Source organism: Elaeis guineensis, chromosome 12 (genome assembly GCF_000442705.2).
Source record: "Elaeis guineensis isolate ETL-2024a chromosome 12, EG11, whole genome shotgun sequence".
In the NCBI taxonomy this organism is placed as follows: Eukaryota; Viridiplantae; Streptophyta; class Magnoliopsida; order Arecales; family Arecaceae; genus Elaeis; species Elaeis guineensis.
In genome coordinates, this window is record NC_026004.2 from 17,308,937 (window position 1) to 17,334,230 (window position 25,294).

General features: G+C 39.3%; 2 protein-coding genes and 1 pseudogene across 2 annotated transcripts; 1 reads left to right on the forward strand and 2 right to left on the reverse strand.

Moving 5' to 3' along the window:
- Positions 1 to 350: 350 nt before the first annotated feature.
- Positions 351 to 11,399, reverse strand: LOC105054963 (uncharacterized). The gene is made up of 9 exons (XM_010936632.3): positions 11,066 to 11,399; positions 7,211 to 7,275; positions 5,223 to 5,271; positions 3,841 to 3,935; positions 3,381 to 3,466; positions 3,210 to 3,269; positions 3,056 to 3,137; positions 827 to 940; positions 351 to 752 (listed from the first exon to the last, which is right to left on the reverse strand). The coding sequence occupies exons 1-9, from the start codon at positions 11,250 to 11,252 to the stop codon at positions 585 to 587; spliced, it is 906 nt and encodes a 301-aa protein (XP_010934934.1). The 5' UTR covers positions 11,253 to 11,399; the 3' UTR covers positions 351 to 584.
- Positions 11,400 to 13,237: 1,838 nt separating this feature from the next.
- On the forward strand, positions 13,238 to 16,992 carry LOC105054998 (putative pentatricopeptide repeat-containing protein At3g25970). Its single transcript, XM_010936684.4, has one exon. It carries the CDS (start codon positions 13,238 to 13,240, stop codon positions 15,764 to 15,766), a length of 2,529 nt encoding a protein of 842 aa, XP_010934986.3. The 3' UTR covers positions 15,767 to 16,992.
- Positions 16,993 to 22,323: 5,331 nt separating this feature from the next.
- LOC105054999 (probable receptor-like protein kinase At5g24010) lies at positions 22,324 to 25,214 on the reverse strand (annotated as a pseudogene).
- Between the last annotated feature and the right edge of the window lie 80 nt (positions 25,215 to 25,294).

The following is a 25,294-nucleotide window of genomic DNA, read 5'->3' on the forward strand; positions in this document are numbered from 1 at the left end:
AGGAGAGCCTGGAGGAGAGGGAGAAGGCAGTAAAATGGTTAAGATTGCCTCCTTAATTCCATCTACGAAGCTTAAAGACGGATCCACTGGTCACCATGTCTCCAGCCGGCCAGCCTGTCCTTGCTCTTGCATCCTTTTCGCTAACGCAGTCGATCATCCTCATCATAAAAGTTCCTGTTAGTTTTTCTATGACAAGCTTCTCATCACCTGGTCTGGTGAAATCATGGTGCCAAGAATACAAGGCTTATATGTACTAAATATTCCATTGTGACAATCATGTAGAACGCACCACGAACAATGCCCGACACACACTTTGTATCATTATACCTGAAAAGGGAAATTTACTCATCTGGAACGATATAACTGATGTCGCATGGTTGGATTATATTTCATGTTTTCACATCAATATCTAAGAATTATACAAGACATCCCCAGATTAAAGGGACAAGAAACAGAAAAATACCCTCAGTAAAGAAAATTAAGCACTAAGCACCGTACTTTTGCAATATTTCCTATGCTATTGCTGAATTGGAGCAACCAGGAGTCAGTCACCAATGTTTTTTTTTAGAAAAGTAAAATCAGAATCAAGAGATGAGTTTCATATTCTTCAGCATTGTGGAAAGAAGAGGTAGCTTTTCAGGGGCCCTATGCTTGTAATCTTTCAATAAAGCCTCTGCAGCCAGAGATTGCAGTTCAGAGCTCTCCTCTTCCTTGTTGCGCCCCTTGGTCAGCTGATTGATGGCAACACTACACTGAACACATTGAGAAAATATATCACTAAGCATCATGGTGAGGAACCATGTGAGAACTATCCAGGATATCTTACCAAGCATACACCATAGAGAGCTCTGGTATTCTTGCCTCCAGTCAAGTTAATGGTGGATGCATAGTATTTTTTGGCTGCCTGAAGATTTTCCAAACCACCCATAGTATAAAGTACCTAATGGTAAAAGGATTCACAGCATGAAGAGTTAATCCAACAAAAATAGCACACCCTTTTTGCTATATTCTCATCAATTGAGAAAACAAGCACAAAGTAAACTAAGACACATGGGTTCCAAAACCCATTCCCCAAAAATACAAAAAGATAAAAAAAAAAAAAACAGAGAGAGAGAGAGAGAGAGAGTAGGAAATCTGTCCATGAACCTATTTTGGTCATCTTATTTGCTAGACTATAGCAGTTATAAGCATGTGGATGAACTAGTATTTGTAGAGATCAATCCAAATTTCCATAAGCAATGGAAGCAGTCTCCATTAAGCGAAAAATATATGACCACTTTTCACAACTGATGTAGGGTATAACTACCCCGACCAAAAGCAACTAATAAAGGACCCAATCTTCCACAGCAGCTGTGTCACACTGCTAAACAATATGGCCAACGTGGTGTGTTCTGTCGATATGTAAGTACAATGTCATCTGCCCAGCCAATGTCAAATGCACCCTGTGCAGCTAACCCTTTATATCCCACCAGCCCAAAGGATCTCAGCTCAGTTCACACTGAACACTAATATTAGGAAAGGTGAGTTATGACCATCCAATATCTGAACCAAACCAACACCAAACAACATCTGCATAATGCTGAAAATTAATTGCCCTCAACCTACATCAGCTCTCTGTGAAATGTTCTTGAGCTTATCTTGTCAAATTCAACTTTGGGCAAATAGGGCCTATCATACAACCTAGAATACTGGTAGGTGGGTATTGAGACATAAATTGCAAGGATTATCCAGAAAACATATTTTAGAATAAGTCATGTGCATCAATGAAGCATTCTTGAAGTGCAAGAAATGGTGGGTGATGGCAGCACATCGTATCTACAATGAGTATAGATGATTCCTTTTTCATTGCAGAGAAGGAAAAGAAGAGGAAGCGGGACAATGGATGTTACAGAACAAATTTAGGTAGAAAATGACAAACTGATAACCTGCTGTCAAGAGAAAGAAGATCAAAGTACGAAAGCAATTTTTTTCAACAAATGAAGTAGAAGAGAATTTAGAAAACAACTTGCTACAAGATAAGAAGAAAAATCCTCATCTCCATCAACAAGATGATTCATCAACTTGTCAGCATTAAGGCAAACATGAGTAAGATGATTCATGTTTATCATGAATTTCACTAATATTACAACTTACAAGTAAAAATTCCTTTTTCCTCCTTTTTTTTTTTTTTGACTATTTCATATTTGATAAATGCGAGCAAGAAGCACATTTACAAGTGTCCACCTCCAAGGCCCAATTTACAAATCTTGACCCACACCCACTTCTCTAAACAAAATCATAGCAATTCTCAGTATATAATTACAGAAGAAGGACATTAAACAAACAAAATTCAAAAAAAAAATCGACAATTCTAGAACTAATTGGGCTTTCTGCCAGGAAGATGCACTATAAGAGACTTTCTGCTTGGAGAACTTGTAGCATATGGTTCTCTATTCCATGTAAGGCTCCGAGGGCATCCTATACCTTCATGCTAACTTTACTATTTAGTTGGAATATCATCTTAATGGATGAAGCTAGAAGGAATTACCCTACTCAGTACTCACAGATATGAGTTTTTTTCAACATATATTTAAACTTCACTTTGTTGATTTTCCCCCTCTTTTGCCAGATGTTAAGGTTTTGATTTTTCTTCCTTTTCTTTCATAAACATGGATAAGTCTTGTTATATATTTCTCTTCAATTTTGTAGCTAATCTAGACTAGGTTTACCGCTCCCCACCCCCCCCCCCACCCCACAAAAAAAAAAAAAAAAAAAAAAAAAAAAAAAAAAAAAAAAAAAATATATATATATATATATATATATATATATATATATATATATATATATATATATATATAATAAAATACAAACATGCATACACCAAAAAAAAGAAAAGAAAAGATATCGATTAACGTGGCTGGCGAAAAATCAACTCCAATGCTTTGGAGATCTAATAGTAACAATGGGACAGGAGTGAAATAAGATAGGAATAGTAGCCGCATGATGTAATAATTTTCAACAATCAAGGAGTGAGAACCTCAAAAATATTAGAAGATACTAATGGTAGGCCACTTGCCTCTGCATAAGCCAGATGATATAGAGGAACTGTTGGCTGAGATAATATTAGCTCCTCATAACAAAAGGCTGCTTGCTTGTACCTGATTAGGGAGACAGAGCTTAGTAAAACTTAGAACAAGTTAGATGGTGCAATGACAAACAAGATGCCTCACATTTGTAGGGATACATAAATTTCTGCAAGTTCTCTCCAAGCATCTTGATCAGCCATAAATCTGGGAAAAGATCCAAATACTTCAGTTATCTATACATTGTGCAAATAGTTTCACCATGAATTGACAAAAAGATTCAAAATAGTTGCAGATTAGACATAAACTGATCCTTACATTTCAAGGTACTTATTTAGAAAATCAACAGCAGCTGAGATATTTCCTTGTGCCTTGGCCATAGCAACCTTCCTCTTATGCATCGCCTACATGAGGAAGATTTTAGAGCTTATATATTTTTAAGTTTTAATACTTGAAAGGATCAAAGTAAAGCATATGTAACAGGAGATAGAAAAATGGATTTAAACGGTAATCACAAATTTAATTGGGGAAAGCAGAAACTTGCATTCCAACAAGCTGGCTTTGCTTTTCTTAAATTGTGCTTAGACATTAACTCAATTAAGGGTTGCATCTCCATTAAAAAAGCATTTTTTTATATAATTCATAGTTGCTATTTTTTATAATCATTTCCAGGCAACAAATAAATATTAAAATTCCAATTCTTTATTTGGGCTTAGGACCATCACCAGCTATAAAATGGAAAAAATAATATAAAAAAACAGCAAAAACATTAACCTACCTGATCAAGTGGATTATCCTCTAGAAGACGTGCATAAGCTTTTTCTGCATCAGCCCATGCTCCCTTCGCTTCAAGCAGCATTGCTTCTAATCTGCCTGAAAATTATCCAAAGAAAGGCCAGAAGCAGCTTAGCCTGAAACAAGTATAACCCTGCACATAAATAGGCCTATTATGTATAGTGCAGTATTTCATTATCTTCGTGCCTATCGCAGATAGGATAAAGCAATCCAACATTTTCTGTATGAGCTGCAATGCCCACGACACTAAATTCTAAACCACGTATGTGTGCATGTATGTACTTAGATGTACACTTGCTTCAAGACCCTGAAGTATACATATGTACATGCTTTATTGGGTTGGGACCTTATTAAGACTCAAATCTGTTACTGTTCTATTGGATATCTTTATGATCTAATAACATTTATCTGCGCATTGCCGCATTCAACCTCAAAATAGTAAATCTGACTTATTGTGGATCTTTATCCAGTGTTCCAGAGAATTTCTACCCGTTGACATATCTTCTTACTGTTTCTCCATATTTTTGCTGTAGGTCTCTCTGAAAATTTTCTTCAATTTTCATAATCTTCGCATGAAGTTTGTAACAAATAGATTGCTCTTATTTTTCATAATATCTTACAAAGAGTACAGAATAACCACAAGGATTAACCAATTGAGAGTGCAACACACAGCTTATGCTGGCAAAACATTAGAACAGTATGCCATGAAACCCATTACAAGTGTGCAGCATTATTTACAGCAACAAGCTAACAGTATAAGCAACTAGAATGATAGGAACAAAGCAAGCCAGAAAAGACTCATTGAGATCCAAGGTGGTGTGAGAACTTACATAAACATAAATTCAACAATCATGAATCCACAAAAAGAATAAGATAGACTCTAAACCCTTTAACCTCTCTTATTCCTACGATACCTGATACATTGTATAAGGGATCAACTCATCTAATCTTTAAAATAATTTAAGATCCGAAACTACCTCCATTTCCCATGTATCTCAAAACCAAACATAGAGGCTAGAGCTATTATATATAATAGGAACAATTAGGTAATTGAAGAATTTAACTAACTAGGTATGGTTAGAGAATGGATACATTAAATATGATTTCCAAAAGATTTATTGCTTTATGAGATATACAGGCCCATAATTTGTAAATCACATACACAACAATGTGAGGTCTACCAAGGTCTATCATCTCAACCCCCTGGGCAGGATCTATAAAGAGAGAAATGAAACATGCAAGCTCTATTCGGCAATGCTTATCCAGTGACTTTATGAAGTTTGTCTATTTTATGACTGTATATAGCTTAAGTTGACTGCTATGCCAAATACAGCACAAAACATAGGTTTATACAATGGTACTTACCGACCCTCAAACTTCCTGTAAATTTCTTGGAGAGAGTAGCAATACAATCCTGCAAAACAAGAATTACAGGTATATCATGTCTGTTGAATTAGTAGAATAACATAAAAAGTGGTTCGATGATAGGACCATAGAAAATCTGATAGTATAGTTGAAACTTCTACAATAAAGATGCCAAATTTACTGTCGGGATACATGCTGCTGCCAAGTCCTCACAAACAGTACCAATAAAGTATAAACCATAAGAGACTTTCCATGGCAAGGCATCAAAGGAGTCAAAAGAAAGCTGACTGGTTGTTAGCATTCTACTTATTCTTCTATTGGACCTTCTTACCCATGTTTCTTCATAAGAAAGGGCTTTGGTGCCAGTGACTGAGCATATGAAATAAATTTGCAAAAAACAGAAAAACATCATGCATGAATATATTTTTGAACTAAGTTGATAGTAGTTACATATTTCATATGTGCTTTGTAAAACCAACACAATTTTGCAAGGTTGGTGCTTGGTACAATTGCTACATTAGCTACTATTCCAGTGAAGTTATATTATGAGCTCGAACATGAGCCAAATGCATAATTTCAGCATTTTAGCAATTAAAGTAGCTTATTCTGGATGCTGGTTCATGTCACAGTTATCATAAGTAACACTCCTCACATGACACTTGTGCTACAAACATGTTTTCACCACTCACAATTGTAGATATGATTCTTGTTGGTGCCGGTACTTCCTCCTTCATCTTATCTAAACCAACCCTCCAACATTAACTTGCAACAAAGAGCTCTGGCTCTCATAATTATATTTGGGTATCAAAGATGTCTAATTTTTGCAAAGGGGTACAAGGTACCAGTCATCTCATTAAAACATTCACTCTAATAAATTCTGCATGCTACAATGATATTCACATTGCTAATGAAGTTGACTTATCTAAATCATTATTCCACTAATGGTAAGTTGTTCATAGTATCACCAGATTTATTATGGTCTCTTTTATTGGACCATGTTCCAGATGGACATAATTTAATTAGTGCTCATAGTGAGTTCGTCAATATTCCTTACTCCTATCACTATTTCACCTTCTTGCAACATTCTTTGACATCTCTGTGACATTAGCTACTCTACTTTCTGCTTTTACCTCCTGTGTTTAGAGCCTTACAAGTGCTCATCAAGATTTGAATACTAACGATCAGAATTCTACAACTAGCTATTGTTGGCAAAGGATAAGGAACATATCTCCTGGTCAATAATGTCGAGAGCTTCACCATGGCCCAGAGTTCAACAAAGTTTTTCTGGCCTCAGTTTGACTAACATGTCTGTCAGAGAGCAACACATAGTGCTAATAGTCAAAGTATTGTTTAGACTGCTAGGCATACTGGAATTTATTGCCATATCATCCTACACTTCTATCTACTTGCTCTTCCATATCCTTACATTCAGCTAATCAACAAGCCTATAAATTCGTTCACAAATAATCGTGAAATTATATACTGACGCAGCCACATAAGCTAGTTTCATATATTTGTATATATTATTTGTCTATAAATGGAGAAGAAGGGATTAGCAAGATCATCTAGATGAATCAAACCAGCAACTATATGCCTTGGCTATTACATATTAACTGACCAAAACAAGGAAAAATAAGTTAATTTTGCTTATAAAACTATTACATATTAACTGACCAAAACAAGGTTAAATAACTTAATTTTGCTTATAAAAAAACCCATGAAGGATAAATGAGCCTTGTTGACAGCAAATCCTCTGATAGATTCAATTTAATTAAATTTTTAAAAGATAATTACGTGATATCAATATAACAACACTTCCTTTGCATAAAGAAATGATTCATGCTCACTTATGAAAAAGAGAAAAAAAGATTTCACTGAACAGACCATATAAAAATATTCTCTCACTTATGGAGTCTGCAAAAAAGAAAGAACGAAATTCAAAGAAAAACCAGAAAAAAGCGAAACATAATTTAGGATTAAGGCACCACCTTTGCAACATCTAGCCGCTGGCAATCCATTGCAGCAATAGCCACCTGCTCATAAAGAGTCCATTCTGCATTAATAGAGAGACTATACTGAGTTTCCAACCATCTCTGCCTGAAAAGTGGCTAATAGATGAACGGTTGTGATCATATGGAAGTAAACAAATCATGCATGTACATATCTGCATGCATATATCTACACACACAGGTACATGCATATGCATGTATATGTAAATAACAAAACAAGGATGAAAATGCAATATATTTAATGATGATTCAACTGACAAGGATCATCTTTGCAATTGAAATAAATTTGTAGCATGACTCTTGTTTGCAAACTAAAAATTAATAACCAAATTGGCAACCAGATTAAAGGCCAAAAAAGGTTGCATACTAAATTATTGCCATGACACTTGCTTTGTTTATCAAATTGCAGAATATTATTATGGAGTTTTTTCTTCTTTTAGAAATAGGGAAGGGTTAACCACCCAAAATATCATTAGGGAGTTAAACATAATTTATGTGCACAATAGAGGCATTCATAGGCCTAGAAAAGATATGTCAAATAAAATAAAGTCACTCCTGTGACCACAACCATAGCCGCCTAGCCAAATGCTTACTAGGATAATCATTCCACTTGCCTAGTAAAATCTATCAAGCATTTTGAGCATGTCCAAACCCTTTAGCAACACCCATCCAGAATTTTGTAGTGACTCCTACTCAACCATTATCCAATGTTCTATGCACCTTCCTTATAAAGTCATCTACAACAAATTTTACATTCCAATACAACCATGATAAATTCTTCATCACTTCCAGAACTAAGCCAATATTTTCTTGGAAGTTGGATCTACATATTCTTATTTCCTACTCATGCCACATACATCTGCATGATCATCTCATTCTGCTTTAGGAGTAAACCTTGGCAAAACATTTTATATGATCCCCTACTGCAAGTTGCATCAAATGAACAATACTTCAATATCTGCTTGCTTCATGCTTCTTTTGATGTTGAAGTAAACATGTTGTTCATGCAAGTGCATGCCAAGGTACCATAAGCCATTGAACTAAAGTTTAGCATACCAGTCGACACCGTACCATGCCAATACCGAATTGGTACGCAGCACCATACCATATCGACACTCGGTATGCTGAACCTTACTGTACCATACCATATACCGACACTATAACAAGACGTACTGGTACGCCGTCCGGTACTAAGATAGCAACCTTGCATGAAACAATGCTAGCATTAGCCACTCATTTGTATATTTGTTAGCTAAAATAACTTTCAATTGAACCCAAGTGTTGCACATCAAACGGAGGGTCATTTGGTTACATAAAACCTAATTCTCCTAGTTTGCTAAAATTCTATAAGTAAATAGCAGCTGGTCCAAGAGGACAAGACCTTGAAAGTATTTAGGAACTATAGGACCTTATATGCTATATTCTCCAAAATTTTGACATTACTGAGTTGATTCCCTCCCTTTAACATCAGAAATATACATCTTGCATGAACTCCTTAGCCAATTGCTATAATAAGGCCAACTTGAACAAAAATATCTTATTCACTTCTTTTGCTTGGCCAACCTAGTTTACAATATCTTTTTACCTATGACCTAGATTTTTACACCTAGGTGTGGCGTCGCTTGCCCTAAAGCCTTTCTAGGGTGCTCTAATTTCCACTTAAAAAACCAAATGACACATAAAATTCCCACAATGTTTCTGATAATATTTCCTTTTTCCAGGTTTGCCAATAGAATGTTCAACTACCTCACTAAAGTTCAGTTTATAGCTCCTTCATGTGCTTCCCATTTAACTTAAATGATATCCTGTATTCCGGTGACTCCATCATAATTTCCAGCCCCACATGGTCTTGTCGATGTGCTGCAGGTATATCCTCTCATGAGTTAAAATAATCAACTGTTGCCTTCAGCGCACTTGAAGGCACCTTCAGATTTATCAGTCTCCTCAAAAAAAAATGGTTGCTTTCCAAATTTTCCAAATGCATCATTCTTCTTCAACAGCACCAGCTTCAAGTACTTGTTGTTGTCTCCTGGTGCAATGGAAGCACCTTGCAATTGGCATAGAGCAAAATGAATCTATTAGTATCATTTGTAGTGCATGCCACTCTTATAAAATGGTGAATAAGGTTCCAAATGACAAGAGAATAAGTGTAACTCAGGTTCTTCAGAATATAATGCACCACCTAGTTAATGATGGACCAGTGGATAATTCTTTAAGACCACATGAATCTTTCCTGCATCCTAGGTAAGGAAAACAACAATCAGTCGCTCTCTCAAGAGTTCCCTTTGTCATGCCTTCTCACATCTTTCCTTGCCAGAAAGTTCATGTCCTCTGCACAAGGCATATGGAATATGAAACCAATTTTTTGATTCCACATCACTCAACAACGCAAAGAATAGGGGTCAATGAGAGGATTTAAATGATATGAGTGGTTAACCATCTTATAGAAATGATATGTCCCCATTTTTACTTCCTACTTCCCCTCTTCATCCCTCTAAACTTGATTGAAAAGGAGTTGGGCAAGAAGTGGCATGAAGCAGTCCAACCAAGGGTGCCTATGTCCCCAGGAAGACTTCTTAAAATAAGGGTGGTAGATCCAATTATGAATTCTGTTTTCAAGGAGTCCAGTCTGACATCCATCGGCACATGACTGGCATGACATGGTATGTACAGAATTCTCCCGTGACAACCTTGGGACCAGCAAGGGTGCGGCATGTAGAAATTCAATTCTCGCCTGTATAGGGGTTCCCTTTCTCACAAAACATTCCCATAAGCGCACTTCAAAGCTCGTTCCTCAAGTATATGTTATTTTCTCTTTCGTTCTTTCATATGTAGCCTACGAAGTAATATATTAGCACACCAAAACCTTTAAAAGTAATTAGAAGTTGGAAAAATAGAAACCAAAGGATATTAAGGAGAATCTATTATAATCACCTAAATAGTCTAGAAAGCATCATATAACGGATAGTTGTTAATGCTTATGATCTTAATATTGGACTCATCATTGACATCGCGACAATATCAATAGAAACAATGGACGGCTAGATATATGGAGTCATGGCTCTCCAAATTCAAAGGCGGTAAACCAAAATATTTACAAGGGAATATCAGGCGAGGATAAAGGGGCTTGGATGCTTGTATTTATAAAATATCAAATATGACCCAAAGGTGCAACATAAAACATGACCCAAAGGTGCCTTTGAAACATTGCTGGGACTTCATCATCACTAGCATGTCATATAGTTTGCTTCATTTCAAGAAGTTACATTAACTCATCAAAAACCAAAAGATTCCTCCATTATACATAATTCACAATTCAAATAACAGAGCACTAGTCATCAACAAAATACAGATACGGTAGCATGTGCCCAAATTGCAAATACTAAAGGTATTTCTCTATCATCATCAATTAATTTTAACACCTAAAATCTGAAAGAAAAAAAAAGTAATAAAACTTCCATCAGTCGCAAAGGAGTGGAAAGAATCATAACCGATATGCAGAAACAACACAAAATCCAATACAATAACCCAAGCCTACAGATTAAATAGAAAACTTCATAACAATACAGAGAAATCACAGCAGAGCATAAACTTAAAACAGGAAAAAAAAAAAAAAAAACTAAACTTGCCGTCCTATTTTAACAGACCAAAAACAGAACCTGTACAACAAACTGGGCAAATTAAAACCAAACAAAGCACTGAATCCCAGATCCCCAAAATAAACAAAACCCACTCGCAGGAATTTCTCAATCACTCCAAATTTCAAACAGTGTTAACGCAAAACAGATCTCAGATAAGCACCAATCCAGAGTCCGCATCAAGAATTGAACTAACCTTCTCCACCGAGCCTGGATCGAGCCTTGGGGTCGTTCAAGATGGAGAGACCGTGCTTGAGGACCTTCTCGGATCGGCGGGCCTTGAGCTTGCGGACGAGGCAGAGGTACTCCCACGCCCCGCCGCCGCCATTGTCTACCTGGCTCTCAAGGCGGTTCAGCTGCGCCTCCTCCGCCGCCCCCACCATCGCCCCCTCGAGATCGCGAGAAGAGAACAAAGAAAGATCGAGGGTTCTTCGGAGCCGAGGGAGAAGAGAACGAGAGAAGGCGGAAGCGCCGGCCGCCAATAGATGTTATGGTGGGGGAGATGGAAAAGATTTGGCTTCTTTGGCTCTTGGCTCGACCACCAGTTTTAGAGACTTGTTGATCCGCTGTCTGGTTGTATTTGTCGCTTTTGCTCACCTCTTTCTCTAATCTGAGATCCAATTTAGTCCGTTTTTTTTTAACCCGTTTTATGCTATTATTTACTTGTCATCAAGCCATGGACCATGGACTAGTGTCATCGATGTAAGTGGGTCAGGTGACAGAATACCCGGCCCAAAATTGGGCCTGGGTATGTTGGGTTGGAAGAAAGGCCTAAAATATTCAATTAGATATACTAAAAATAAGATTTTCTGCAAATCTCTTACTTATGCAAGGATCACCATTATCCCATCAATTACAAGATGTAGGGTATTACATAAAACTTCACATGGATTCCACAACACCCACACTTGTTCAGAAAGGCCAATCAGCAGTTTTTTTTTTTTCCCAGCCTTGAAAGCAATATATTACATAATAAAGATAGCCCTCTTCTAAATAGTTAACAACACCGATAAAGATGAATCCCACTGGTAAGTGTATTAAAGCCATTGCTTAAAGTCACTAGGATAATTGTTAGAGTAAAGATCTATTTGGATGGTTGGATCTAAAATTTTATGAAATTCATGCATTAGACCGATATAACCATCAAAGTCAAGCTAGATTAGGCTTATACTTACAAATATTTAGAGTATCTTTGGAATGAACCAATTTGAAATCCATAGAAAGAAAAAAAGACCAGCATGTATTCTAGATATTTGTGAATATATATCTAACCCAATCTAATTTTGATGATTATATTGGTTCAATTCATGAATTTCATGAGATTTTAGACCTAATCATCCAAACATACCTTAAGTCAAGAACAGTAATGTTATATTTTCCAAAATGGTGATTTGGCTCACTCTGAGTCTATTTTTTTAAAAAGATTAGGATTGTATACTTCGTGTGAAAGAATGATTGATTTTTTTTTTGCAATATTCACCATTAAATCTTATTTTATATATTTTTTGGCTCTTCAACCTCTTCTTTCTATCTTCAGCATTGATTATAAGATAAACATAATACTTTAAAAGCTATACAAAATATGATTCACTGGTGCACACCATTAAAGAAGATTAATTATTCATGTTAACGATATAGCCCACGTCTATTTTGAAGACACTTAACCGAAGAGAATAAAATAAAATAAAATTTTTATTTTATAATTATACTATAAAATATTAAAAATGATCAAGAAATGAGAATTATATTTTTTAAGGATATAACTAGTTTCAAACGATACGATTCTATTCTTCCAAAATGATAGAATCATCATATAATTTTTTTTTTTTGAAAAAAAAAATTATACCTTATTATCTACTCTTATATTTATTCACTTCTAATCTAACCATAAAAAAATTAGTATAGTTTTGATTTAAGATAAAATCTAATTATAACACAAAATCAGATGTATTTTATTTTTTTTTATCTTACATATATTTTTCCTATCAAATATTTAAAACATCCCTATTCTATGAAGTCTATCTCTCTACGGTGTAAGTTGCAACCTCATCAAAGATTCGATATCACATGCCTATGCACATCTACATCAATTTTTATCTTAGATACATATACTTCAATTGTTTATTATTAATATTATTATTATTATTATTATTATTATTATTATTATTATTATTATTATTATTGATACATATACTTTAATTATTTATTATTAATAATATTATTATTATTATTATTATTATTGATGTACTATGATTTATTTTTCTTGATTACCGGAAAACCACCCCCTTTCATCTACGGCCACAGCACGTGCCAAGTACCGGTAGGTTGAAATAAATACAATTTCAAAAATCTCACGCGCCCCATGGTCATGAGGGGGCGATGGAGCCTCCGCCGCTTATCCTCGATATCCTCCCTCCAATTCCCTCCCGCCACCGCCACCCCCCTTCCACCGCCGCCGCCGTCGCCGCCCATCACTATCGTCCTCCTTCGCGCCCTCCTTCCCGAAGCCCTGCGAGCCTCCGTCGTCCACCACCCGACCCCCCTAACCCCTCAACTCTTATCCCTCTCTCTTAAGTCCGGCCTCTCCCCAGACCTCCACCTCGCCACCCATCTCATCGGCCGCCTCTCCCACTCCGGCCACCTCTCCGAGGCTCGTGCCCTACTCCTCCACACCCCCGCCGCCGACACCGCCGCCTGGAACGCCCTGATCTCTGGATGTGCCCGAAATGACCGCGTCGAACTCGCGTTCCAACTTGTCAAAGAATTGCCGCTCCACGGCCTCAATCCCAACGCCTTCACCTTGAGTTCCCTCCTTAAGGCTGCCTCCTCCCATGGAGAAATTCTAGCCACAGAAGTGGTCCATGGGGTCGCCGTCAAAATGGGATTTTTATCAGCTGTTTACGTGATCACCGGCTTGCTGGATAACTATTCGAAAGTAGGGGAATTGGGCTTGGCTGAGAAATGCTTCGAGGAATGCCCTTTATTTGATTCGGGGGTGTGGACTGCTATGGTTTCTGGGTATGTGAAGAATGGAATGATTGGATCAGCTGTTGGAACCTTTAAGGAGATGTTGGATTTGGGATTGAGTTTGAATGAGTTTTGTCTTACGAGCGTTCTTGCTGCATTGTCTGACGGTGAGTTTGATGTAAAGCAGGGGAAGCAGATTCACTGTTTGAGCATAAAGGTAGGATTTTTATGTTGTGATTTGATGCCTTTGAGCAATGCGCTTCTAAGCATGTACTGTAGGTGTGGAACCAAGGCCGATGGGCTTCGTGCTTTCTGGGAGATTCAGGAACCTGATGTGGTTTCTTGGAGCACGCTTATCAGGGCTCTTGATGGCGAAGAAGCTCTCGGATTGTTTAAGTTCTTGTTGTCAAGAGATGTGGATGTAAATGAGTTCACTCTGATCAACGTACTGTCAGTTATTGATAAGCCGGAGCTGCTGAGAGGAGGGAAACAGATCCAAGCTTGGTGCTTTAGAAATGGGCTTGCATCCATTGTCTCTGTTGGCAATGCGCTTGTTTCCATGCATGGAAAGTGTGGGCAGATTGATGATGCGAAGCAAGTATTTGATGAAATGGCCGAAAGAGATATAGTTTCATGGAATGCCTTGATAGCTGCATGTGTTGCCAATTGCTTGCCTGATAGAGTGCTATGGCTGTTTTCTTGGATGCAGCATTCATCTTTCAAACCCAATATTTCTACCTTGTCGAGCCTTTTTGAAGCTGCTTCAAGATTTTCTACTTCCAATCTAGCAGCACAAATCCATTCATATATAATCAAATTGGGGCATACATTTGATGATCGCATTGCCACCGCCTTGATAGCAATGTATGGAAAGTGTGATAGGATTGATGAGTCAAAACAAGTATTTGATGAGGTTGATAGAAGAGTCTTGGTCCATATGAATGCAATGGCTTCCACTTTCGTTCAAGCTGGCCATCATGCAGATGCAATCAAACTGTTTAAGAGAACTAGGCATATGGGAATGGAAGTGGACAATGTTTCTCTCAGTGTAGTCGTTAAAGCTTATTGTGCTCTGACATCAATAGAGCAAGGAAGGAACATGCACTCTCTGGCTCTGAAATTGGGTATTGACAGAGATAGTCTTGTCGGGAGTGGGTTGGTTGATATCTATTGTAAATGTGGAAGCTTAGGTGAAGCAATAAAAGTTTTTGAGGAGCTTCCAAAGAGTAATTTGGCTACATGGAATGCCATGCTGACTGGGTATGCACAGCACGGTTGCTATGACAAGGTCATCAGTCACTTTAAAAAGATGGTGGAAGGAGGCATAGACCCTGATGAGATTACATTTTTGGGAGTGCTTTTTGCCAGCTGCCATGGAGGCCATGTTGAGGAAGCCTATTACTACTTAAACTCCATGATCAAAGACCATGGTGTAGTTCCATCTTTAGAACACTATGCCTGTGTTGTTGACTTGCTTGGTCGAGTAGGACAATTAGAAGAAGCTAAAAGAATTATTGATCAGATGCCTCTCAGTTCGGATGCTAGGATGTGGCAAATCTTTCTGACAGCTTGCAACATTCATGTCAATGTGAAGCTTGGAGAGATTGCAGCACAAGAACTACTGAAGCTTGAACCTGATAATGATTCTGCCTATGTGCTGCTTTCAAATATTTATGCTATGACTGGTAAATGGGATGAGGTTAGGGAATTGAGGAGGGGAATGAGGGAGAGAACAGTTTGGAAGGAACCAGGATGTAGTTGGATCGAAGTCAAAGGAAGCATCCACTCATTTTTGGCAAGCGATCTAACCCATCCCCAGGCTTCAGAAATTTCTTTAATGCTAGAAGAGTTGCACAATGTAATGATGATTACAAAATCTGAGGCAGACGGAAATTTGGTGCAGGCAGAAGACTTGGTAGCACTTGATTAAATGACTTGAAGTCAAAGATAGCCTAAGGACACCATCCAAAATAAAGGGTGGTCAGCCGAGAACATGAGGCAATGTTGCTGATATGGAGAACTAGCACAGATCTCGCACTGCAGCATCCTTCACTAGTCTGTGATGTTGTTACTAACCGCAAAAAAGTGAGGAAATGACCACCACCTCATGGGCTTCCTTATCTCCTTCTACTATTTGTGATTTTAACTAATGACTTAAACGAGGAGCTCATTGTTGACTCTGGTGAATTCTCCAAGGTTTATGAGGTTATTCTTAGAGACAGCACTTAGAGCTGCAGGGATCTTGTGCTGGTCTGAGCACTGGCACATTCTGCCCCTCCCTAGGGACTGCAATGACAGTTTGCAAGTGACCCTGCTCTAAGTAAATAGAGAGACATCCTCGAGTATAACTATTACTAAGGGGATTTCTCATGCTTGTCATCGAAAGCAGAGAATTTGACATTGATGTCCGACATTCTCCTAGCAGAGAGACAATTTGAATCTCCAACTTCAGTCTTGACCAGCCTGCCGCTGGGGAGACGCATGTGAGCCTGTGGCCATGGATAGCAGTGCCCAGAATAATTAATACTGCAGGGGCTCGGTGATATGTCTATTATGTGCTTGCTCTTTGAAATGCTTCTTTGCAAATGAGGCTGATCGTCGAGCCAATGCTCTTCACAGGGGCATCTTCATTTGTTGGAGTGGGTATTGCCATTAACAAAGGATCAACTGATCAAGAAAATCATCAATTTGGAGTTCAGGGAAAGAGCAAAAATGGATTTCTTATCAGGGTCTGGTGAGGTACTGTGAAGTTCTTACAGGAGTCTTCTGGTGAGATGGCTCCGAAGTGCCCGCAGGAGTATGGCATCAATGGGTGGAATATCTTCTGGAAGTGGTAATATGGGCTGTGTTTCGTTAAGATGGAGTCAAGAGGGAACCATGTTGCTGTAGTGAGGCAGGCATCTTTACGGGGCATAGATATCCACAAGAAAGATGATGTGGGTGAGAGGAAAGACGGAATCTTGGTTGTAATTGCAAGGAAGTTCTTCCCCTGCTCAATTTCAAACGAAGTTGAGAGCAAATATTTGTTAGCTACTTAGCTGGCCTTTGTTTTTTCCCATAGCAGATCTCTTCAAGTGATGACAGAATCAAGATGAAGCTATCTATTTTAGCAATTAAGCTCAAAATTTTTCAGAAATTAAGACTGCATGACCACAAGTCTTTCATGATGCATCTAGTGGTGTGTCCACAATAAGGTGAAGATAGTTTTAATCTACATGGGTGGTGCATCAAGCTTTTTTGAGGCGACTCAGAGAGACATGCCATTTGGGAAGCGTTTTAGCTTACCAAACTGTCTCTTTTTTTGGGAAAAATTTAAGAGAAACCATAGAAGCTTTTATTGTATGCAAGTATTGAAGGACATAAAAAAGGATCCACTAACATCAAGGGTAGCTGTAAATAGGAATGGTTGGTGATTGAAAAATTACAAAGCCAACCCCCTACGTTAAGGGTGAAAGTGGATCGGATAATATCCGTCTAGATCCATTTTCATATCCGAATCTATCTAGATATATATAGAAATTTGAGCATCTGATTAATATCCAAATCTGTAAAAAAAAATAGATGTGGATATGGATAAACAACTATTTGATCCGCATCTGAATATCTGATTTTATTGATAATCTTATTTAAATTTATATAGTACTCATGAACTTTTAAAATAAATACATAACTATATTAACATGCTATTAATTTGATTTACTATTTACTTACTGATATCTTTAATTCTGTGGTTATAAAATTTAATTATCTGATTATATTCATATTTATATCTATATTCTCAATATCCGATTTGTATTCATATCCATTTAAAATAATTACGGATATGAATTTTTGCATCGGATGAATATCCATATCCATATTTATATTTATCAAATAAAATAAATATAGATATGGATATAGTAGTGTTCGATTCGTATCCGATCAGATTTCAGCCCCAGTTATGTGCTTGATGGTTACAAATGTGGTTATAATCTCTAAACCTACAAGAATTGCTTGATTAAAACCAAGCATTGCCCAGTAAACTCTCCTATATTTTCTTATTGTTTCTTCATCCCTCCCTTGTGGACCCATCTTGCTTGCAAATTTATTCCTATAAGAATTCATCAAACAGTTAATGGATGTCTCTTAAAGAAAGTATAAATTGTTAGCATGATCTAAGTAGGGTTGGAAGTGGGCTTGGATTGGTCCGAGGTCCATCGGGTTGGGTCGGGCTTCGGACTCGATCTGAAACCCTCCGGATCGAGCTCGGACTAAAAAATAGGGTCTGTTTTGCTTTTGGCCCGAGCTCGGATAGTAGACCTTTGGCTTGGTTCGGGTCCAAGCCCGAATCTAAACCCGATTAAGCCCGAGGCTATTAACGCGGCAAGAGTTCATTTAAAGAAGCGAAGGACTCATATCGGAGGAAGCACAGCACGCCCAGGGCCCCACCTTTGAGGAGTTCTGATCTATGCTGGTGCCGGAGGACTTTTCGCCATCTTCGCCATCATTGCTGTCCACCCAGGCCATCCGCACCTTCGTTGCCCACCACAATTCCTCCCTGTCCTCCGCTTATGGAGAATTCACCTTCTCCTCTGCCTATCAGGAATCCAATCATCCCAATCACCCCAAGTTCATCTCATTCGGTCTATTCTCTTGATCGCCTTTTGGTTCTGGAGATTTGATTTCGATTGGATCCTAGCCTCCTATATAAAGTGATGGGAATTAGAGGTTTTGTTCATGTGTAGATGATTGGAATCCCAGTTTATAGTGAGAGATTTGAGGAATTCGTGGTGGATATGATTGGAAGTGGTGCTTTTTCTCCCTTTGGTCAGATTTAGTGAGCTGATTTTTGTTGTTGCTGAGGAAGAGGAACTTTGGGTAAATTGATAGAAGAGGGGAGCTCAAGGTGCTTGACTTCGTCGGGGACGACGGTAGTCGAAGATGATGATATGGGAGACGAGCCACTCCTTGCAGCCCTGGATCATGCCCTAGGTCACTGATGGCATCTCGTACTCACAAAATTTCATCGATGGCGACAATGAGGAGAAAAAATAGGGATTGTTAGGGGATTGATACAGGAGATTTGGGGATGGAAAAGGAGATGGGATGCAGGCATGGGATGGGGGAAGAGGGTTGAACTGGGGATTGAAAGGAGGGGTCTTCGATGGAGGCGAAGCACAAGGGTCATCTTTCGGGGATGGTTGGGAAAAGGAGAGGGAGGGAGAGGAGACAATGATGCTATGGATGGAAATGGTACTGGTAGAGCTCAAAGAAGGCTTTAAGTAGCGACGGATCTTTTTTGGGCTTGAATGCGGGCCGGCCCGATTAGGCTCGAATCAATCTCGGGCTCGATCTCGGATCGGGGTCGAATCTGTATTTTTTCAAAAAAATCAGATCTAAATTCAATTCAAAACTCAAAAAATTATTTCAGATCAAGATGAAATCTGAGCTGGCCGATCTGATCCAACTCCAGCCTTGGACCTAAGCACCTGGGGCAGCACCTCAACTTTCAAAACTAGAATCTATTTGGACCTTCTAAGATCATAATGATTCACCTTCTCGTTACTCAAGTACACAACCAAGTCCAAAGTACCACTCTGCAGGCCAGAGCGACAGACACTAATTGCAGACAAGATATCCTAGGGCGTCTGTCCTGAACTTCTAATGATTTGACCTGAAGAAAGCCACATCCTTCTCTTTTCTTTCACTACAGTCATTCATTGTCTTTTGACCTTTTGGGTAGCTCTCTTAGTTTGATCGAGTACCTAAAACACCGTTGTTTGCACTTGGATTTCAGATCTCTTCGCCCCTCATGTGAAGGCAACATCCTCCACTGGAGCACAAGAATTAAGTGAAGGTCTGGCTTCATGCTTGGAACTGGGGCACATCGTAACCTTGCAAGCAAAAGATAAGGTCAGTGGCAGGCCAAGTCGACGCGGAGGCACGCCCATAGATGTGGTGAATTTTTGACCATGATGCATAACAGGTGGCATTTGTTTCAGTGGCAGCTGTCTCCTCCACTTTTGTTTTACATTGTCATATCAGTCAATTCTATGACACGTTGAGCATAGTCGGCAGGGAAACATCCACTGCTCTGTTAGTTAATGCCGACGTCAAGTTCTTGAAAGCAACATAAGATTAGATTCTATTGAAAATGTTGTCGTTTCTGATAAGCATCGTTTAGCATTTTCAAATGAACAGTAATAAAGCTTTCATACTTCCACAGTAACTATAATATAGAATAAGAATGGATAAGTTTCCAATATATTGTGCTGAAGGTAGTAGATTCATTAGGTTTTAATTATTTTTCAAGGCTTAAGAAAGAAGATGGTTGGGATTATCGCACTGGTAACGGAAGGACCAAGAGTTACAGATGATTACAAGCGATTCAACAATGTATGATTGAAGAGGAGGCAAATTTGGATCAAAAGGCATTGGTGTAGAGACTGTAATTGCACCAGTCCTGTACACAACTTACATGAGATTCTTTGATTAGCCTGTTCTATAATAAGTTACTATCGACGATGGAACCGGAGTTATATTTGTTCTTAATGCTACTGTTTCACACACTCTCTCTATCTAATTGTTCTCCCTTCTTGCACGTTCATATGCAATGGAAGACAGACTGATAGGAGGTGATGCAAGAGTCTATACCGATGCCTTATGCACAGGGAAGTGCATTCAAGCTTTCAGAATTGGAAAGGGAGGAGGAGAGCTTTGTGAGGGACGGTGGATGCTTAATCTATTTATTCCTGCCATCACCTGAAGCTATTTTAGATTGAGATGGTTATTTGTTAAAATTTAGTTGCCAAAAGCAAGAGCATGTGAGGGACTGAACTTAGATGCGGATCACAAAATATATATTTATATATAAAAAAAATGAATAAAATTATTCGGGATTTAGAATTGGTACAGGCTTTTAAAATGGATATGCTACTTAAATTAGAAGTTTCAAGTTTCCAACTACTAAACGTTAAAAACTTTGCAATCAATGAGCTGAAACCGTTCAGCGAAGGAAAAAAGAAAAAGGAAACGGAGCTGGAACAAAATCGTAAAATATGGATAAATGTGTCTGTTAAAAGAATTATACTGACGATAGTTTTTAATATTATCAAATAGAGTAATGCTTTATGATTTTTGTAATGTGTAAATTAATATTTTTCTTGTCTGGTGGTGGCAAAGAGGAATTGGTGCAACTCATAGATTTGTTGTCAAATATATCGGCTGTATTATTGATGCTGGAGTTGCTAGCAAATATGGCCCACCCCAAAGCCTTTTTTTTTTTTGCAAAAAAAGCACCTTTTGTGTCTTAAATAATTTGCCTAATAAGCCAAATTGGGACACCAAAATGAATAATAAAGCTCTTTCTTTTCCTACTCCAGTGCTTAGAAGCCACAACGTCCAGATATTCCACCTAACGGTTCATCCAAATCAGTTTCTCGAAAGCACTTAATTTAGTCTTTTTTTCTGCAACATTTTATACTTTGGAAAACTTTCTATGGTCTCAAGTAGTTCCATATACGGCCCCGCTGGATGCTCCTTCACTCAGTTCACAACTGAGCTATTCCATGGACTTCCTTTGGCTCTAGGACAAACTCACATAGAATTGCATAGTGGTACCATGCGAGAGTGTTATTTGTAGTTAATTTGAATATTTCTTGATAAAATAGTCTATTTTGTTAGACATCAATGGCAAAGAAAATTACTGCTTTGCCTACTATAAATAAAATGATAGGTTTGATGACCAATGAAAAAATTTTGAAGCTGTAGGGGCGCAATTGTTTAGTCACCCTTGTGCATGGTGAATCATAGATGACCAACATATATGATCAACTTACTTAAACACTTAGTTTACTTACGAGTTAACTTCTTGCTTAAAAATAGTTATGAGTTAGCTTAAACTTCACATTCTTATTTTATTTTTCGGAGAAACTCGGAACCTGACTTATAGACTAATGATCTCGAGGATTGGATTACTAAGTGTAAAATGATAGTCACATCAAAATTTCTTGTTGAAGGAGAAATAGTTCCTATAAAATCTGATAAGTTTTTATATAAATAGCATTTGTTCTAAAAAGAGTGGCGCAGTACATAAGGCTTCTGCCAATGCAAGATCTTGAGAAGGTCAGAGGTACACAACCTCACCCCCATATATGAAGACGCTATTTCTGTGTTTGAACACATGATACCCAGACAACAATGGAGCTAACCTTACAGTTTTACCAATCCTCATCCACATTAATAACATTTATTTTGTGAACATAAAAACAATCTACATAACGAGGAAGGGTTCATTAGCTGAACCCAAATAGATTCCATGAGCTTCACTGGCACACTAAAATCAAGTTATCTTTTTCTAGAAAAGTTAAAAGAGCTGAAGTCGACAGTGTATGAGTAAACTTTCACAATATATGATTACAAACCTTGAGGACATCACACGCTGAAACACACCAATATAACCTTCCAATTTTAGACTAAATACAATAACGACAATTAAATGAATACATCTTAGACATAAACACAGACTTTGTTCTATAAATGAAAGAACGGATCATGAGATACAACAGGATACTGACAATGTGTACTGAGATACAACAGAATAATGATGTGTACTAAATACAAATGGAGAGCTGAAAATTTCCCTATTGATAAACTAATGTAATACAGACAAACAGATAAAAACATAGAACAAAAGTAGAATGGCTGATGGAATTCCATTTCACCCACCCTTCCAAAAACTTTCAGTTCAAGAATCTCAATTCAAGTACAAATGTAATTCACAAAAGAACCTTGAGATTATCTTCCATCATCAGTAAACAGTTGGGAGAACACTTTGCCTGTTGTCACCTCTGAATTATCCTTTTTTGCTTCTGCAATGCTATTCTCTCTCCCAGCTGTCACAGAGATTGAGGGATCCTGCCTAACATTCAGTGATGCAACATCCAAAGAACCATTTGTACCATCACCAAACTGTTCTCCATGCATTGCTTTCTCATGAAGTTGTAAAACACACTCCAAATTCCAGAGTACATCGCCCATGGTGGGCCTATCAATTCCATACGGAGCCAAACACTTCTCCACAGTCTCTCCAAATTTACTCAGTGACCTACAATCAATCTTGCCCTTCAGTGAGGGATCGATAACTCGTCCAAGTTGCCCCTTTTTTTGCCACAACATAGCCCATTCAGCTAAGTTTACCTGCTCCCATGGAAGGGATTGATCAATGACAGGTCTGGCACATAGGACTTCAAGAAGAACAACACCAAAAGAATACACATCAGACTTATCTGTAAGCTGCTGCGTCTTGAAATATTCAGGATCCAGATATCCAAAGCTTCCTTTGACCCCAGTGCTCACATGAGTCTGACTGATTTGAGAACCTAACTTTGAAAGACCAAAATCAGCAACCTTAGCAGCATAGTTTTCATCCAGCAAAATATTCGAAGACTTAACATCACGATGAATAATTCCCTGAGCAGAACCTGTGTGGAGGTAATGGAGGCCTCTTGCAGAACCAATACAAATCTCGAGCCGTTGCTTCCAAGACAAACATGGATGGCTCAATCCATAAAGATGATCTCTTAATGGACCCTTCTCCATAAACTCATAAACCAATATCATCTCTGACTGCTCCTCGCAGTAGCCAATCAGTGAAACAAGGTGTCGATGCCTGATCTTGGAGAGAACCACAATTTCAGTCTGAAACTCCCCAAGTCCCTGCCGAGACCCCTGCACACCCCTCTTCACTGCAACTTTAGTGCCATCTCTTAGCACTCCTTTATACACTTTTCCAAATCCGCCGGACCCAATTTGAGCATTCTCATCAAAATTGTTGGTAGCCAGAAGAATTTCAGAGAAAGGTATCTTGAGTCGAAGATTAAGAACAGGTGAAGCATTGGTTAGTTCTGTCGATCTACTATACGAGCTCCCAGTAAAAACCGGCAATGGCGACCAAGTCACAGCCTCCTGTGATGCAGGTCTCTCATTCCTTGGCTTCCTACATCTCAACATTACCACAATCAGCACAATCAAGACACTGATCAAAAATAAGGTACCAATTAGAACAGAAACTAGTACAATTGCAAGATACTTCTTCCTCTTCTCCTCCCTTGGGAATGGAACAACACCTCTTATCTTCATAATCTCCACCCCATTAAGTATGGCATTGACCTTTGACGGAAGGCTGCGCTCCGATGGCCCTACACGCACCCGAATGCTCCCCGAATCACTCGAATTCATAACTACAAAGTCCATGTAGTAAGGGGAAGCCAGCATAAAGCCGGCCAGCGCCGAAAGGTCTAAATCCTTGTAAGCAGAGTAGCCATTGATATACACATCAAAGTAGAGATCATTCAGTGCTTTACTAACTATATCGCAGAAATGCAGCCGGACAATATAGCCATTAACCGAATTCGATACTGGGAAAACCCAAGAAATGTTGAAAGAAGGAGAAGGCGACGAGGAATTGGATGAATTAACCCTGTTCATCTGACGGGCAGTGTCGTAAACTGTCTCGGGGGCACTCTCACGGGTGGCGCCACCATCGGGGTAGTTGATTTGGCCAGTAAAGGTGGCAACTTTGGCAAGAGACGGCGTGGTGAGGAATGGCGAATCAGGATTCCAGGTCCTCCAGAGGGTGTCATTTGCCGGGGTGACGGTGGGGCCGCCGACATTGATGCGGAGGAGGGTTTCGAGGGAGTGGCGGGATAGAAGGGGGGCAGGGGAAGGAGGGGAGAGAGGGAGGGGGGTGGCATCATCGGGGATGAGGTTGGCGGGGGCGGAGAAGAGCTCGATGGCGTTGACGAAGGCGAAGGAGGAGGGGGAGAAGGAGAGGAGAAGGAGGAAGGGGGAGGAGATGGGGGGTTTGAGGAAGAATTCTTTGAGGAGGGGGGAGCGAGGGGGGAGAAGTGGAGGAGGAGCGGGGAGCCGGCGGCGGAGACGGAAAAGAGAGCGGAGGAGAGGTTGAAGGAAGGGTGGGGGAAGGGGAGGAAGTGAAGGCGGAGCACAAGGCCGGCGGAGGAGGAGGAGGGGGAGAGGGGAAAGGAGTACGAGGAAGGGTGGTGGAAGAGGCGGGCGGAGTGAAGGAGGGGGGAGAGGGAGGAGGGGGAGGGGGAGGAGAGAGCGGAGGAATGGTGGGCGGAGAGGGACGCGGGGGCCGCGGAGGAGTCGGGGAGGAAGAGGCGGCCGTCAGCGGCATCGACGGAGGTGGTGGCGCCGCAGGCGAGGAGGTAGTTGTCGGCGGGGACGAAGGTGGCGAGAGAAAGGAGAGGGAAGGAAGAGAGGAGGAGGAGGAGGAGGTGGAAGGGATTTAGAGGAGGTTTAGGAGTGGGAGTGGTGGAAGAGGAGGGTGGTGGAGTTGCGTCCATTTTTTAAGGTAAGGATGATCAAAGGTTCTTCTTGCTTCCTCTTGTGCACGAAACTCTAGGTGTTGCTTAAATAGTTGGAACGCGGCAACCGTTATGTCCGGGTTACTTGGAAG

What these genes read in the sequence shown, in the direction of transcription:
- LOC105054963 (XM_010936632.3), bottom strand. Translation starts at nt 11,252, where the DNA reads ATGGTGGGGGCGGCGGAGGAGGCGCAGCTGAACCGCCTTGAGAGCCAG. An exon ending in AGCGGCTAGATGTTGCAAAG is followed by an intron (nt 5,272 to 7,210) that starts GTGGTGCCTTAA and finishes CTTGTTTTGCAG; the next exon opens with GATTGTATTGCTACTCTCTC. An exon ending in CTCTCTATGGTGTATGCTTG is followed by an intron (nt 753 to 826) that starts GTAAGATATCCT and finishes CAATGTGTTCAG; the next exon opens with TGTAGTGTTGCCATCAATCA.
- LOC105054998 (XM_010936684.4), top strand. Translation starts at nt 13,238, where the DNA reads ATGAGGGGGCGATGGAGCCTCCGCCGCTTATCCTCGATATCCTCCCTC.